General features: G+C 45.6%; 1 protein-coding gene across 6 annotated transcripts in view; it reads right to left on the reverse strand.

Moving 5' to 3' along the window:
• Positions 1–3,567: 3,567 nt before the first annotated feature.
• Positions 3,568–17,839, reverse strand: part of CYLD (CYLD lysine 63 deubiquitinase) — a 58,847-nt gene continuing 44,575 nt past the window's right edge. For all 6 annotated transcript variants that reach the window (XM_040409316.1, XM_040409317.1, XM_040409318.1 and 3 more), the window contains 7 exons: positions 15,749–15,840; positions 14,156–14,222; positions 11,513–11,645; positions 9,611–9,719; positions 9,408–9,526; positions 6,118–6,334; positions 3,568–4,489 (listed from right to left, as the gene is read on the reverse strand). In XM_040409316.1, coding sequence (XP_040265250.1) covers positions 4,305–4,489; positions 6,118–6,334; positions 9,408–9,526; positions 9,611–9,719; positions 11,513–11,645; positions 14,156–14,222; positions 15,749–15,840 — 922 coding nt within the window. In that variant the 3' untranslated portion in view covers positions 3,568–4,304. The remainder of the gene's footprint in view (positions 4,490–6,117; positions 6,335–9,407; positions 9,527–9,610; positions 9,720–11,512; positions 11,646–14,155; positions 14,223–15,748; positions 15,841–17,839) is intronic.

Here is a 17,839-nt window from a genome sequence, read left to right on the forward strand (position 1 = left end):
AATATGAAACTGGCTCATCTCTAGTGATGATCTATACAGATAGAGCAGCTTCAGGAAAAATACAATTTAAAAACTATTTTTGCTGCCTAGTATTGACAGAGGTGGATATTCCCATGCTATGATCTTGCGGGGACTGTATGGCCTAGGTGCAGCTCAGTCCCATTGAAATGAGGCTGAGCTGCAATACCAAGCACAGCCACTATACAATGTACGGCGCTGTGCTTAGTAAGCAGGGAGAAGACCGCTGCGCTACTCAAACAGCTGATCAGTGGGAGTCTCGGGTGTCGGACCCCCACCGATCAGATACTGATGACCTATCTAGAAGATAGGTCGTCAGTTATAAAGTCTCAGAAAACCCTTTTAAGTACTGTATCTCACCCAGCTGTAGGAAGAGGGTACTTTTCGTCGAAGCAGCCAAATCTAATTTTTTTGGGCTCATCTCTACTGATTAGCTTGGATCTTTGATCTACTGATTGTCCTGGACAATTGTTTTAATTCTTTTTCTGTACACTTGAAAATTTCAATTTAAAAAAAAACCTTAAAAAAATATAACGACAATGAGATGTGTATGAACAGATTAAGGGTCTATTTACACGTCCGTTTTTTCTTTCCTGATCTGTTCCGTTTTTTCAGGAACAGATCTGGACCAGATCTGGACCCATTTATTTTCAATGGGTCCTAGAAAAAAACGGACAGCTCAATGTCTGATTTTTTCCAGGACCCATTGAAAATGAATGGGTCCAGATCTGGTCCAGATCTGTTCCTGAAAAAACGGAACAGATCAGGAAACAAAAAACGGACGTGTGAATGGACCCTTATCTGCCACATTCATTAGAGCTCCTTATAAAAACACAAGTGGTTATACAATAACTGGCGTAGCCATAGGGATATATGTGGAAGTTTCATGCTCTTGCCACAAGATGGCAGTCTACTCACATAGCAGTCAGAGTTGAAGAATAAATCATTCATGCGCGCAGCATCCCAGCAGATAATGGTGTATCCATATTGTGCAGATCGAACTGGGGAGAATACCTCTGTAATGTGGGGTTTGATTGAGCAAGCAGCGTTTTTCTGTCCGCGATGATTGTCCTGGCACACAATGTAAGTCAATGGGGACGGATCCGTTTTCTCTGACACAATAGAAAACAAATCCGTCCCCCATTGACTTTCAATGGTGTTCATCACGGATCCTTCATGGCTATAGAAGACATAATACAACCGGATGCATGCGGTTGTATTATTGTAACGGGAGCGTTTTTGCAGATCCATGACGGATCCGCAAAAAACGCTAGTGTGAAAGTAGCTTGACACGTGTCAACAAAAGCTTTCATTGAGCAATTAGGAAATCTTACAGCTTTATAATGTGGACTGTTACATAATATATTCAATGTTTTCTCAGCAGGTGAAAGCTTTAAACCAGGCGCCAGCCTATCAACTTAAAGGAGTGGTCCAAGAGTAGAAAAAAATGGCTGCTTTCTTCCAAAACAGCGCCACCCCTGTCTATGGTTTGTCTATGGTATTACAGTTCAATGGAGCTGAGCTGCAATACCAGACACAACCCATGGACCTGTGTGGTGCTGTTTTTGGAATACATTAGCTATTCTGTTTCTAGTTCTAGACAACCCCTTTAAAAAAAAAAAAAACAACACATTTACTGACCATGATGATCTCCAGTTCCTTAGAAATCTGGGAAAGGTAAGTGACTGACCTAGATAAACAGTCTTAAAGGGGTCCTCTCACTTCAGCAAATTGCACTGATCATGTAGAGAAAGTTAATACAAGGCACTTACTAATGTATTGTCATTGTCCATATTGCCCCCTTTGCTGGTCGGATTCCTTTTTCCATCATATTATACACCGCTGGTTTCCATGGTTACGACGACCCGGAAATCCAGCGGAAAGTCTATGCTTGCACACCATAGGATAAAGTGCTGGACTACGGGCACTCCCGCCGTCCCTGCCACCAGAAAGACCTGCTCTTTTTTTCCATAGGATAGGGGATAACTACTATATTGGTAGGGCCCCCACCAATCACTAGAACAGGGGTCCAGGAGCCCCCCTGAAACTACGGGGCGGGTGGTCGAAAATGTGGCTGGAACGCCCATAGAAATGATTAGAGCGATCTTGTGCATTTCCGACCACCATCTCCCTTCAGTTCAGGAAGGCTCTACGGGGTTTGGGACCCCCATTCTCGTGGTTGGTGGGTGTCCCAGCGGTAGGATAGGGGATAACTTGATATAACCAAAATACCCCTTTAATTAGGTGGCTTTTTTTTTCTTTCTGGCTTTAATTTTTTCAAAAACTCAGCATGCTGGAGCTCTTGACGTTTTTTGGGGGCCACTTTGACAACACCTTCTCTATAGGGAAAAAAACGGCATGATGAAAACGTTAGGCCCAAATTTACTAATGGTGTAGATGGTGTGAGCTTAGACCGGCTGTGTAGACCTGCAGCAGAGTTATCACAGGGGCTCCGGCTGGAGGATGGATGTGGTGCAGGGGGACACCTTTATACCAATTATTGGGTGGCTTACTCCGAGACAGAATTTTACACCAGAATTGTGGTGCATTCTGGAATAAAACTGTGCATCTTAGGCCTCATGCACACGACTGTGCCATTTTTTGCGGTACGCAAACCGTGCCTCCGTTCCGCACTCAAGTGATTGGGTCCGTATCCGTGATATGGTGCGCGCACGACCTGTGCCCGAATATTGCAGACCAGCAACGGCAATACGGGCAAGGTCGGGCAACTGCTGCGTGCATGAGCCCAAATGTCTTAGGCCTCATGCACACGACCGTTCCGTTTTTTGCGGTCCGCAATTTGCGGATACGCAAAACACGGAAGCCGCCCGTGTGCCTTCCGCAATTTGCGGAACAGACCAGGTGGCCCATTGTAGAAATGCCTATTCTTGTCCGCAAAACGGACAAGAATAGGACGTTATATTTTTTGCGTGGCCACGGAATGGAGCAACGGATGCGGACAGCCCACGGAGTGCTGTCGGCATCTTTTGCGTCCCCGTTGAAGTGAATGGGTCCACACCCGAGCCGCAAAAACTCCGGTTCGGATAAAGACCAGAACAACGGTCGTGTGCATGAGGCCTTATTCACACATCAGTGATTGGGAGTCAAAACCAGGAGTGGAGCCTACACAGAGATAAGGTATACAGGAAAGATCTGCACCTGTTCTGTGTATAGACCCGCACCTGGTTTTGGCTCACAGTGTGAATAAGGCATAAGATATATAAGGTATATAAGAAAAGATTGTCTGAAAGCACAATAAAGGCCGATGCCATTGAGGCTCTGCAGCCCCCAGGAATAATGATACAAACACTAAAATGTCTTCATTTGTGCTATTTAATACTTTCTCAAACAGAGTAACAAAAATAAAATAACACATAAAATTAGATTATAATTTAAAGGGGTTGTCCCAACTCGGCCTTTCATGGCTTAGGCGGGAATTAACCACAATAAGCACCGGCCAGGGGAGGTGGAGTTACAAATACTGGCGAGCTGGCGGCACTTCTCGGTCTCTAACTCGCATAGCGGTGAATGGGAGCTTCCATTCACTGCTACAGAAGTTACGGAGACAACAGCACACCAGCGGCTCAGCCGTCTCGGAGTCTGTCCACCCCTGGCGGGCACTTACTTTGGTTAATTCCCATGTCAGTCATGGAAGGCCGAGTTGGGACAACCCCTTTAAAGCTTTAGCAGTTTTAACTTACACTGTAACATACATTCCAGTGGAACTTAAAAAACAAAAAGAACACTTGAAGTGCAAAGTAGTTGTAAATGAAGTTAACAGGGTATTCCAGGATTTTGAGCCTATCCCCAGAAGAGGTCATCCATATCGGATCAGCTGGTTTCCTACTTCCAGCACCTCCACCGATCAGGTGTTCTGCAGTAGCTCCAGAACTTGTGTAATGGACAAATCTGGTAACAGCAGCACTGTTCCCATATCCTATAACGGGAGCAGTGCTGCAGTTACCAGCTCCAACCACTACATAGACATTGCTGCATAGTCCAGTGCCGAAGGTACAAATACAGGGATGACGGGTGTCAGACCCACGCCAATATGATACTGACTGCCTATCCTGAGCATAGGCCATCAATAACAAAATCCTGAAAAACCCCTTTTAAACGGTTGCTGACAGCAAATAGGTTAACAGATTGTAGTGTATGAAAAACTCTTCACCAGCTGCTTTGCAATTTATAAGAATCCTTGTGGATCTCCAACATGGCTGTTCCACCGACTGCTACAGGTCAAAGGCTGCCTTCATAGTGCTCTCCATGTCGTAAGACACAGTAATTCATTTGTACAAGCTCATGGTGGGGCTCTGGTACATGCACATGTACGCATCGCACAGGAGCCGCCGGGCACAACCCTGAATGTTTCGAGAATCTAAGGCATGAAGTTCTTCCAAGGACATTTTTAGATATTCCCCAACTTCTGGGCAAGGAGTGACTTGTGGAATGTTAAATCCATTCTGCCCACCTGCAATTAAAAAGACAAGACGAAAATACAAAGCTGCTCAGTCCAAAATATAAAGGTTTACAGCAAAATAATTTTTTTTAAAAATTTTAAGAGGACCTTTCACCAGTCCTGATGTTACAATATAAGTACTTGGCAATGTAGGGCATATTGAGATGTGATATTGCTTATTTTTTTTCCGATGGGCTGCTCAGTTCCCCTGCTGTGCCCCAAAATCCATACCATCGGTAGAGGGAGGAGGAGACGGCCATGTTTCTCAGGGGGCGTCTCCTTCTCCCTGGCTGTTGAACTGGCCAATCACAGCGGAGAGTGGGAGGGGAAAAAAAAGCTCACCTTCTCCCTGGCTGTGACGTGCTCCTCTGTGATTGGCCAGCTCACAGCCAGGGAGAAGGAGACGCCCCCTGAGAAACATGGCTGTCTCCTCCTCCCTGTACCGATGGTGTGGATTAGCGTACAGGGCGGGAGAACAGAGCAGCCCATCGGGAAAAAAATAAGCAAAATCACATCTCCTCAATATGCCCTACACTGCCAGGTACTCATACTGTAACGTCAGGACCGGTGAGTGGTCCTCTTTAAATCTACTAAAAACTATGAACAGTAAATGTTGCCTCCAGTGAAAAATAAAAACTTGACAATGCTCTTGGGCAGGACCTTTTACAGCAAACTTGTTTCCTGTAAACCTCCTCCTTACTGACATGACATTGTGTGCTGTGCTATGGACACAGTGGAGCTGCAGGCCGGTCACAGTCCCCGTTTCTAGCATTACACTTCCCGCTCCTCCACACTCTTTATTACCACTATGTTACTCACTTATATAGCGCTGACAAATTCTGCAGCACTTTACAGGCATTATCGTCACTTGCTGTCCCCAATGGAGCTCACAATCTAACTTCCTTTTTAGAATGTCTCTGGAGTGTGGGAGGAAACCCAAGCAAACATGGGGAGAACATACAAACTCCATGCGGTGTCCTTGGTCGGATTGGAACCTAGTGTAGTGTGACTGATAAAGCTTGTCTGCAGAGATAGGAATAATCCAGATTTGGCATCTTCTAATATTGCCCGTCATGCTGAAACTGGGCTCTGTCCATGTAGCAGTTATTTTTTAAAGGGCATCTATCAGCAGATCTGTCCCTATGACACTGGCTGACCTGTTACATGTGCACTTGGCAGCTGAAGGCATCTGTGTTGGTCCCATGTTCATATGTGCCCGCATTACTGAGAAAAATGTTTTATTATATGCAAACTGGGGCGTTGCCGTTACACCTAGAGGCTCTGCTCTCTCTGCAACTGCTGCTCCCTCTCCACTTTGATTGACAGGGCCAGGTGTGATGACATTTACACTGCCTGGTCCTGTCAATCAAAGTGCAGAGGGACGTGGCAGTTGCAGAGAGAGCAGAGCCTCTAGGTGTAATGGTAACGCCCCCATTGCTCCTAGAGGCTCATTTGCATATGTTAAAACTGCCTTTTTCTCAGCAATGCGGTCACATATGAACATGGGACCAACACAGACGTCTTCAGCTGCCAAGCGCACATGTAACAGGTCAGCCAGTGTCATAGGGACAAATCTGCTGACAGATGCCCTTTAAAGAAATGATCTCAGAATGGAAATATCAGACCTTTTGAATACGTACCATCACGATCTGCCATGCTGTCAAAAAATACCCACGCTGAGTCATCCCGGCCGTACTTCACAAAAGCCACATAATGACTGGTCTCAATGCATAAAACCGCAAACAAGTCCATTTTCTGGTACGGTATGCAGCCGTGTCTCCAGTCCCAGTCCGGCAGCTCTTTGGGCAAGGACACAGGGTTGAACTTGTGATGCTGTCTTTTTGGGTGCAGGTGAACCTTTAGAGAGGAAAGGAAAGAACATGATATACGAACTGAAAACACGGACAACGCTTTCACGACCAGGACTGTGCTGAGCTTTGATGCTCAGTGCAGAATTTCACCTTAGGCCTCGTCCACATTTCCGTTTTTCACTGATGTCTGCCGTCCCCATTTTCCATGGACAGCACATGTACCCATTGATTTACATGCGTCTGTTCACATTTCAGTCTTTTTTTTACTGACCGTGGGTCAGTACAAAAATAAAATAAAAATCGCGGAGACGTGCACTACTTTGATCCGTGATGCGGAACAAACATGCCCATTGAAGTCTACAGGTCCATCACTGACACAACACAGATGGCATCAGTGGCGTGTCCGTTTTTCACTGAAGACTAAATCGGAGATTCTTTGGAAATAGTTTAAGCTGAGCAATATGAATTATGGACGACACACGGATGGTAAATACGGACCACGGATCCTTCATGGACATCTTGACAGATGAAGCACTTCTCATGGAAGTGTCACTGACAAGGAAATGTGGACGAGGCCTCAGGATGTTTTCCTCATCATTTTGCAGATCACATAGGGCTGTGATGGCTAACCTCCGGCACTCCGGCTGTAGTAAAACTACAACTCCCAGGATGCACACTTGCTTGGCTGTTCTCAGAACTCCATAGAAATGAATGGAGCATGCTGGGAGTCGTAGTTTCACCACAGCTGGAGTGCCGGAGGTTAGCCATCACTGACTTAGGGCTTCCTTATTTAAAACTGGAGCTAAACTAATTTGTGCAATGTCCAAACTATCAGACATACAGTACGATGTGGAAATAGTGCCAAGACTCCATTTTAGCGCCGCATGCAACGCCATCCCTCAGCTTTGTACACTTAGATGATAATCATACCGGTAAAGAAATTCTTAAAGGGGTTGTCCAGGATTTCGATATTAATGGCCTAGCCTAAGTATTGGTCCGACCCCTAACACCAACGCAGATCAGCTGTTTATGTGGAGTCAGCTCCATTGTGTAGTGGAGAGAAGTAGTTACTGCAGTGCTGCTCCCGTTCAGGTGAATACTGCAGTGACCAGCACCAGCCACTACATCGTGGAGGCCGCTGTGAGGTTCACGTGCCCGTTTCCAACACCCAGAGCTTCTGCAAACAGCTCATCGGCATAGGTGCTGGGAGTCATAGGGACCATGGTGATATTGATAACCTATCCTTATGACGGGTTATCGGCAATAAATCTTACTACGAACGCTTGTTCATGATCCTTGGCCCGTGTAAAGGTGCCCAAGATCACCAGATAAATGAGCCAAGCTCTCGCTCATCGGGTGCAATGTACTGTACTCACAGGATGATGTCTGACATCTGATTAGAACTGATTGCATGATAGTATTTTAGGATACTTCCTATCTGATTGTGGCTCTATTGTACTGTACTCACAGGTTGATGTCTGACATCAGATTAGAACTGACTGCATGATAGGAAGTGTCATAAAATACTATTATGCAGTCAGTTCTAATCTGATGTCAGACATCAACCTGTGAGTACAGTACAATAGAGACACAATCAGATAGGAAATATCCTAAAATACGATCTGATTGTGGCTCTATTGTCCTGTACTCACAGGATGATGTCTGACATCAGATTGGTACTGACTGCATGATAGTATTTTAGGATACTTCCTATCGGATTGTGTCTCTATTGTACTGTACTCACAGGATGATGTCTGACATCAGATAACTGACTACATGATAGGAAGTATCATAAAATACTATCATGCAGTCAGTACCAATCTGATGTCAGACATCATCCTGTGAGTACAGGACAATAGAGCCACAATCAGATCGTATTTTAGGATATTTCCTATCTGATTGTGTCTCTATTGTACTGTACTCACAGGTTGATGTCTGACATCAGATTAGAACTGACTGCATAATAGTATTTTATGACACTTCCTATCATGCAGTCAGTTCTAATCTGATGTCAGACATCAACCTGTGAGTACAGTACAATAGAGCCACAATCAGATAGGAAATATCCTAAAATACTATCCGATTGTGTCTCTATTGTACTGTACTCACAGGATGTCGTCTGCGATCAGATAACTGACTGCATGATAGAATTTTATGATGCTTCCTATCTGATTGTGGCTCTATTGTACTTTCCTTTTTTCATACGGACCCTGTGAGTACTTTACATTATCATACGTACAATAAATCTTAGTACGAACGCTTGTTCATGATCCTTGGCCTGTGTAAAGGTGCCGAAGACCACCAGATAAATGAGCCAAGCTCTCGCTCATCGGGTGAAATGATTGTTCAAGTGGACGTCTAAATCATCGTTTCTAGGCAGCAGATTGTGCGGTGTGAACAGCGATCTGCTGAAACTATGAGGACGAGAGATGGCAGTAGCCATCCCCACGGAGGTGATTGATCACTGCATGTGAATGCGGCTCTTCCCCCCACTGATGAGCAGGCAGTTATCAGGAAAGGTTCCTTCCTGATAATTGCCCGATCGGTCAGTGCGGGTAAATGTACCTTAAGGATGGGCCAATAAATCATTCAGTCTCAGAGGATCCCTTCGACACAATCTGTGTACAGATGAAAAACAACCACCCTCCATAAAATAGCAAAACCTACCACCAGTCCAGAGCAGTGCTTCTCAACCTGTGAGGCAGGACTAAGGCCCAGTTCACACATCAGTTATTTCGTCGGTTATTTCCATCAGTGATTGTGAGCCAAAACCAGGAGTGAAGCCTCCAGAGATAAGGTATAATCGGAAGGATCCACTCCTGGTTTTGGTTCCCAATCACCGATGGAAATAACTGAAGTGTGAACTAGGCCTTACTGGCGAGGTGCCCACAGCAGGTCACACAGTTTTGACAGAAGTGATGATATGTTGCTCAGGTCTTTCTATGGTTTAGCATCATAACTGACTCCTGTTGTGCTTACTGTAATTCTACGGAGATCAGAAGACCTATTTTTTTTTTTGTATAAATTGAGGGAATTTTGAAAATTTTGGCATCGACCACAACCAATGGTGATGCCCCAACCCCAGAAGAAACATGGTATGGTATACAGAAGGCACTGACCTGGGTATTGCAGGTTTTACAGAACTGCTTTATTTTCCCTGCAGAAATATCACTGTCGTCGTAGCATTCTCTGCATTCGTACATGGCAAGTCCTCCACAGATGCGGCACTGCCGAGGGGCTGTCCGGAAACGAGAAGACAGTAGGAGAACTCATATTTACGCTCGTTACGTTCTATTTCGATTGACCATAAACTATGACTTACTGTCTTCCAATAAATCTGTAATATTCAGGTCCAGGGAAGGGAATATTTTGTTGTACATCTTAAAGTCCTTTCCAAATCGAGGCATCTGAACGATCAGGCACGATGGAGCCTGTGGGAGATGAAGAGAATTCAGGGGTGCGTCATGTGAACAGGGTCTATTTTTGTGAGCGAAGAGTCTTTTTGGTTTTTAATAAAATAAAAAAAATTATTCAAAAACATTTCAATGCAAACTCACCTTGATTTCCAGAATGAGCGCCGATGGATGATAAGCGCAGTGCCGTTTGTCGGCTGCATCTCGCGGACCGACCACGGCCCCTCTGACCAGAACTGACTGTATGATAGTATTTTATGATATTTCCTATCGGATTGTAACTCTATTGTACTGTACTCACAGGATGATGTCTGACGTCAGATTAGAACTGACTGCATGATAGTATTTTATGATGCTTCCTATCTGATTGTGGCTCTATTGTACTGTACTCACAGGATGTCATCTGCGATCAGATAGGAACTGATTTTATGATGCAGTCAGTTTGGGTCAGAGGACCTGTAATTGGCCCAGGAGATGCAGCCTACACACTGCACGTGTTTAATGGACTGATCGCGTTTGTGTGAAACAGCCCTTAGGGTCTTTTTCAAAAGGCAACGTGCTCCAAGTGTGTTGTTTTTTTCCGTGAATTGCGACTGCAATTCACGGCAGTGTGTGAAGGAGGCTTTAAAGCAATGATTGCAACCCCCAGGCTGCTACACAAAATGATGATACATGGGCAGGTCATGCACTGCGAAATCACCCATTAAAGAGGTTGTCCCACGGAAAATATCCTACAGTTGATAAACCAGCTCCTGGATCTGAATACTTCTGTAATTGCAAGTAATTAAAAATTGAATAAAGCCACTGAGTTATTAAATGAAAAGTATCTGGATGGCGCCACTTGCGGTTTGTTCTTTTTCTTACATCTCTGCCCACCTCACTGACGTGGATGCCCATGCTCAGTCCCATTCTTAAATGGACTCCTGAGCTGTGATAGAAAGAGAACTCCAGCAGAAAAGAGACAGCGCCTGAGCTGCAGCAGAAAGGAGACAGCGCCTGAGCTGCAGCAGAAAGGAGACAGCGCCTGAGCTGCAGCAGAAAGGAGACAGCGCCTGAGCTGCAGCAGAAAGGAGACAGCGCCTGAGCTGCAGCAGAAAGGAGACAGCGCCTGAGCTGCAGCAGAAAGGAGACAGCGCCTGAGCTGCAGCAGAAAGGAGACAGCGCCTGAGCTGCAGCAGAAAGGAGACAGCGCCTGAGCTGCAGCAGAAAGGAGACAGCGCCTGAGCTGCAGCAGAAAGGAGACAGCGCCTGAGCTGCAGCAGAAAGGAGACAGCGCCTGAGCTGCAGCAGAAAGGAGACAGCGCCTGAGCTGCAGCAGAAAGGAGACACCGCCTGAGCAGCAGCAGAAAGGAGACACCGCCTGAGCTGCAGCAGAAAGGAGACACCGCCTGAGCTGCAGCAGAAAGGAGACACCGCCTGAGCTGCAGCAGAAAGGAGACACCGCCTGAGCTGCAGCAGAAAGGAGACACCGCCTGAGCTGCAGCAGAAAGGAGACACCGTCTGAGCTGCAGCAGAAAGGAGACACCGTCTGAGCTGCAGCAGAAAGGACATGCCCCTGAGCTGTCAGAGCAATTGGAGCAATGAATGAGGAGATCTCTGGATCCATGTGAAGTCCACGGCTGGTTCTTGATTTTTTATAGTAAGGCATTGTCATGTACTATATGATGTCCGATCTTCATTTTTTACATTAGTCATGGGGATAACCCCTTTAAGGGAATAGTGTAGTCACATCCAGACTGGGAATCAAGTCAATTCAGTCCCATGCCAGAATAAATCCTGGAACAGAAGAGTAATAATCACTAACGTCTTACCTCTGCAAACTTCAGGCTGCTGTTAATAAAGGACCACTCTAGCAGCTGCTGTATCGTGGGGACCCCAACATTCTCATTCTTCTCCATGAAAATCTGATAGAAGTAGCAATCTTGCACTTTCTGTCCCGCCGACCTGAACATTGACATGAGAGATTAGCATACGAGAATACTAAGCTTTTACACGCCCTTCATTTATACAATTCGGCTTTTTATCCCCCCAGACAAACCATTCAGGTTACTGTCGGAGACTGCCCGACAGATACAAATACCTGAGAAGAAAGCATCCTAAAAAGAACTGCATACGATTAACCCCTTAATGCTCTACGATGGTTGTATCCGTCATGAACAAGGAGTTACTTTGCACCCTAAGGATTACATATCCTTCATGGTAATCTTGGGGGCACTACCCCAGTACTAACGAGATCAGTGGCAGGAGCACGGCTGAGACGCATAGGTGGGCTCCTGCCTCAACTGCAAGGATCGGAGAAGACTTTAATTACAGCAGTTAAAGGGGTTGTCCACATTATCCTCAGGATGGGTCATCAATATCAGATCGGTGTCGCTCGGATCAGCTGGCTGAAGAGGAGGCCGTGCGCCGTGCCAGCGCAGTCTTCTCTTCATTATTTACCTGCTCAGCGTCGCAACAGCAGGTGTAATTACAAGAAGACGCCCCATTCACTTCAATGAGACGACCCTGAAGTATACACTTGGAATGGAACGGTGTGCAATTACACCTGCTGACCGCGGCTTTTGTGACGGCGAGCAGGTAAACGACGAAAGAGAAGGCTGTGCTGGCACGGTGTGCGGCCTCCTCTGCAACCAGCTGATCGGCCGGGGGTCCCGGCTGTCGGACTCCCGCCGATCTGATATTGATGACCTATCCCTGAGGATAGGTCATCCATAAAAATAACTTGGACAACCCCTTTAAACCTTGTAGCATCGAAGCAGTAAGACAGTGGAAAGGGGTTCCCTATGTCATTCCCCCACCATGGGATCACGGGGTGCCATGGCGGTCCAGGGCCTAACAGTGGCCTCCAGGTCTGCCAACTATGGAAGCCTATTGTGCCCTGCCAAAGGTGACCTGTCAGTGTGAGATCAAGCAACTGCACGTCCCTAGTGTCATGGAATGTGAAATAATATAAAAAAAAATACTCAAAAAAAGAAATAAAAAATTGTCCGCAAAGGAGAAACCTAGTATCTCAAGGCAGAAAACACTGACTGCTGCGGGCCAATGAATGGGGCTAATCTGTGAACAAATACCCGCCGCGGCTTCCAGCAGCATGCACCCGGTCACCTTGTCGAGAAATTACATATCCTTTCTTGGCACGGCTGCGGCTTTAAACCGCTGGCTGCACAAACAACCGCACGGCCCGTACTCTGCGCGGCCGCCGCAGGATTTTTTGCTGTGGAATCCGCTCCAAAATTCGAGTCTCAAAACGTGCTGTGTGAACGAGGCCTTAAAGGCCATGTACACCTTCAGGAGCAATGTTTTTATGATTTCATTTTATTCAATTTTGGACACATTTTTTTTTAAATTTAAGCCACATCAGTAAGTCAGTTATTTCCATCAGTTAGGGTTCATTTACACGTCTGCATTTCCGTTCCCGAAAAAAAAATAGAACATGCCCTATTCTTGAAACGCACATTGCCGGTGTCCGTGTTTTGCGGATCCGCAAAACACACACACGGACGTGTGAATGGACCCTTATTGTGAGTCAAAAACAGGTTCGGATCAAAAAAACAGAACAAGAGCAGATCTTTCCATTATACCTGATCTCCGAGTAGGCTTCACAATAACTGATGGAAATAACTGAAGTGTGAACTCGGCCTAAGATAAGAATTGAGCGTTTATGAAGTCAGGAGATCGGCCATAAGGAGCCTTCAGCTGAGATGCAAAACAGTACAAACACAGAGCCTGGAGTAGAGAAGCTCAAGGCTGTACAGAGAAAGCAGCTGGAAATTTTAAATAAAGAAATATTTTAAAAAAATTAGTTTTTTTTAGCTCAAAATTAGTACAATGCAATACTAAAAAGGTAGCCTTTAAAAGTTGATTTATTATGTTAATTAAAATACAAAAAATATATTGCAGCATACTGCAAATTGCCAACTTTACTATTCATCTTATTTGTCCCTTTACAGAATATAATTATTTCCTTAGCGTTTTAGATCAGATGAGGGGGGAAAAAAGTGCTATATTACGAAATAGAGCAGTTTAGAAGTTCTGTCTTTTGGCCACTAGATGTCGCTCTATGCAGCTTGTGTCTCCTACATGAACACTTACTCCACAAATCAGCGCTCATCATACAGGAGTATAAGAAATATTATCAAATATGGAAAAATGCATAAACCAAATTTTCATAATATATTACCAGAAATAGGATAGGGCAATCGCTTTTAAAATGTCATTTGCATTTCCTAATATTTTAGGTATAAATCCTGCAAAACAGTTTGAGGGCTATTGAGCCGCTCAAATCTGCTTTTTCATTAATTCAAGCATTCACAAAATGAATACACTCGACTCTGGGTGAATTATAGCAATAGGATATTTTCTGTAATTCTACTTAGATTCAGCTTTTTTCCATATAATCATGTTTTATTTCTGTGTTCATAAATAGCGCAAAATTAAGAAAACAACTGGATCACCTTATTTTTAACAGAGGATCGACTCTTAGTATGTGATGGAACAATATATTCAGGAATTCTTCTGGATCTGTAAAACAACAGATAACGGGGTCAAATCAAATCAGCAGGAGCATGCAAGCAGATGTCATTATACTGGACCGCCAGCAGGTGGAGCCAACTCGCCCTGAAGCTAGAGTCCATTCACATATATAGAAGTGTCTAGAAACTTTACATGATCTACACTGTGCTCTGTCAGGTCCCATGGATGTCAGATTTAGGGCTCATTCAGACGGACGCACGCTGTACGCAAAAATGCGGATCCGTTTTTTTTTTTTATTAGATGTTGTCCCATTCATTTCTCTTTTCTTCCATTGCACATGTTCTATAGTTGTCAGGGAAAATCAGGAAATGGCCCTATTGAAGTCTATGGATCAGCAAAAAACGGAATGCAATCCGTTTTTTTGCGGACATGCTGAACTGCCCACCAAAAAAACGGATCTGCATTTTTGCGGACCGCATACGGCCGTCTGAATGAGCCCTAAAGGATTATCTATATAGTACACTGGGTAATGAGGACCCATATCCTAATGTTTAAATATGGACTCCCATCAAATAAGATCTATAGGTTGGTGACTACAGCTGGTAATTACAGAGCATTGCTATAGGTGCAATTACTTACCTAAATTTAGTAATTTTTTTAAATATTTTTTTTCATTTTTTTTTTAGGCCTCATGCATACGACCGTTTTTTCGGGTCTGCATCCGAGCTGCAGTTTTTGCGGCTTTGATGCAGACCCATTCACTTCAATGGGGCCGCAAAAGATGCGGACAGCACGCCGTGTGCTGTCCGCATCCGTTGCGTGGCCCCGCAAAAAAAATATAGCATCTCCTATTCTTGTCCGCTTTGAAGACAAGAATAGGCTGTCTACAATGGGCCGCCCCTTCCGTAAATTGCGAAAGGCACACGGCGGCTTCCGTTTTTTGCGGATCCGCGGTTTGCGGACCGAAAAAAAAAATGGAACGGTCTTAAAGTGTTGATCCAGCTTTAAAGCACTTTTGGGCAGTCCCCTTCCCCGTTGGACCTGTGTAGGGAAGCATTACTTACCCGCTCTCCGCCGCTAGGTTCCAACTCCTTTGGCGCTCCTGTCCCAGGGGTCACGTGTGCCACTGCAGCGGTGATGTGTACCCCCACCCTCCCAAGTGGCAAGTGACTCAGTGGCATGTCGCTTGGGGAACACCAGGCTGCAGTGGCGAATGTGACCCCCATCCATTTCAGAAATCTGTGGAACAAAAGGAGACGGAACCGAGCAGCTTGCCTACACAGGTCTGGAGTAGAGGGTGGGCCGCTACAAAAGTCTTTAAAGGCTGGACAGCCCCTTGAAGCTGTATGCAGACAGGCAGAATAGCGCTGTACGCAGTGACACCATGCCGCGCCAGGCACTGCCGAGATCCTGGGTGTTGTGGTTTACTTTACAAACTGAAGCTGTGTGAACAGAGCTTTAGCAATGTTGGATGTTGCAGGCCTCGAGTCGGCAGCACTACTACTCCCAAGTTCCTATGACAACACTTCCAGTCACAATCCACATGCATTAATGACCATTAGTACAGCACAGACCTTTTTCTTCTGACGTAAAACCGGACGCGGCTTCTACTTTCTCCAATATTTTCCTTAATTTCATTATTTTCGTTGCACATACATATCCGAATCTGCAACGTAAGAAAAAACAGACTTCTTTTATCACACGGTCGGCACATGAATACACACAGATGGCGGTCAAATCTTCCGCAATCCTAGAGAAACAAGTGAGGCTGGCCGTACACGTAGCCGTCGTCTTCCCAATCCCCTCATACACATGCATGCTTGGCTCGGCCAAGAGGGGGGAGGAGGCCAAGAACAAAAGGAGCGAGCTATTCCAGTCTTATCTATTTAGAGAATAGGCAGTTGTACAATTTTCTAATATGCACGGATTTAACATTTTGCTTACAGACCTTTATTATATATCGGCACAATAGCATCCCACTAAAGAAATAAAAACTGTACGGCCCATTTTAGTCCGTAAAATGCATCCAAAGGAGATCTGAAATGGACTAAAGATGGCGTCAGTCATGTGACCTCTAGATATCTAACAGGTGAATAGCAGTTTATTGAGACGCATCACATACAGTATGTATACAGCATATACAGCACCTCATCATGTCTGACCGTGTCAAAGCACATCGGTTCCCCTGTATGTGTTGTGTTTGTAAATTATTATTATTTTTTTTAAGTTAACTTTATTTATTAACAACATGACATCACCTAGAGACAGGCAGCCATTTTACAAATCACCTGGAAACAGCCAGCCATGTAAACACACATACAGTAAAGCAGTAATTGCCACAATGGTTTCCACAGTTAGTTTTATGCAGTTATCTCATGGAAGTGCTGACCCATATAAAATGATGTTTTAATATATGCAAATGAGCCTTTAGGAGCAATGGGGGTGTTGCCGTTACTCCTAGAGGCTTAGATCTCTCTGCGCTTTATGTGACAGGACCTAGAAGTGCAAACATGATCACGTCTGGCCCTGTCAAGCAAAGTGCAGAGGGTGCAGGAGTTGCAGAGAGAGCAGAGCCTCTAGGTGTAATGACAACGCCCCCGTTGCTCTTAGAAGCTCATTTGCATATATTAAAACATCATTTTTCTCAGCAGTGCAGGCACATATGAACATGGGACCAACACAGACGTCTTCAGCTGCCAAGTGCACATGTAACAGGTCAGACAGTGTCATAGGGACAAACCTGCTGACAGATGCCCTTTAAGGAGAGAACCCTTTAAAATAATAAGCCATTTTCTGATGATACATGCCTTTTTAAGGGGACAGCTACATTTTCATATGGGTGAATGGATTGTCTGAAAACCTCACTGAACATTGGATCTGAAGCATGCAATCGGAGCAGGCCAGCGCTGCGGCGCCAGACAGCAGGTAGAGCGCTGCGGCGCCAGAGAGCAGGTAGAGCGCTGCGGCGCCAGACAGCAGGTAGAGCGCTGCGGCGCCAGACAGCAGGTAGAGCGCTGCGGCGCCAGACAGCAGGTAGAGCGCTGCGGCGCCAGACAGCAGGTAGAGCGCTGCGGCGCCAGACAGCAGGTAGAGCGCTGCGGCGCCAGACAGCAGGTAGAGCGCTGCGGCGCCAGACAGCAGGTAGAGCGCTGCGGCGCCAGACAGCAGGTAGAGCGCTGCGGCGCCAGACAGCAGGTAGAGCGCTGCAACGCCAGACAGCAGGTAGAGTGCTGCGGCGCCAGACAGCAGGTAGAGCGCTGCGGCACCAGACAGCAGGTAGAGCGCTGCGGCACCAGACAGCAGGTAGAGCGCTGCGGCGCCAGATTCAGGTAGAGCGCTGCGGCTCCAGACAGCAGGTAGAGCTACATATGTTGCTTTGATATCACTAATAAAAATTAAATGTCCGCGGGGGATCATTGCTCTAAATTTATGCCTTGAAATTCAGGATTCTACAAGGCATAAAGTGATACAAGGTAAAGGACAGAAAGCAGCATCGTCTCCAACCTCGGTACGATGCATATTTAGACTTGGCGGATATATGAACTTGGTAACATTGAGGGGACGGGAAATTTTTCTAAATGTGATATTCGCCTCAAGTGAATCCATCATTATCGGTTTACACGTTCCTTTAGTAACAGGAGAAGACGTGGTAGACGGGATGGATT

Source organism: Bufo bufo, chromosome 10, assembly GCF_905171765.1.
Source record: "Bufo bufo chromosome 10, aBufBuf1.1, whole genome shotgun sequence".
In the NCBI taxonomy this organism is placed as follows: domain Eukaryota; kingdom Metazoa; phylum Chordata; class Amphibia; order Anura; family Bufonidae; genus Bufo; species Bufo bufo.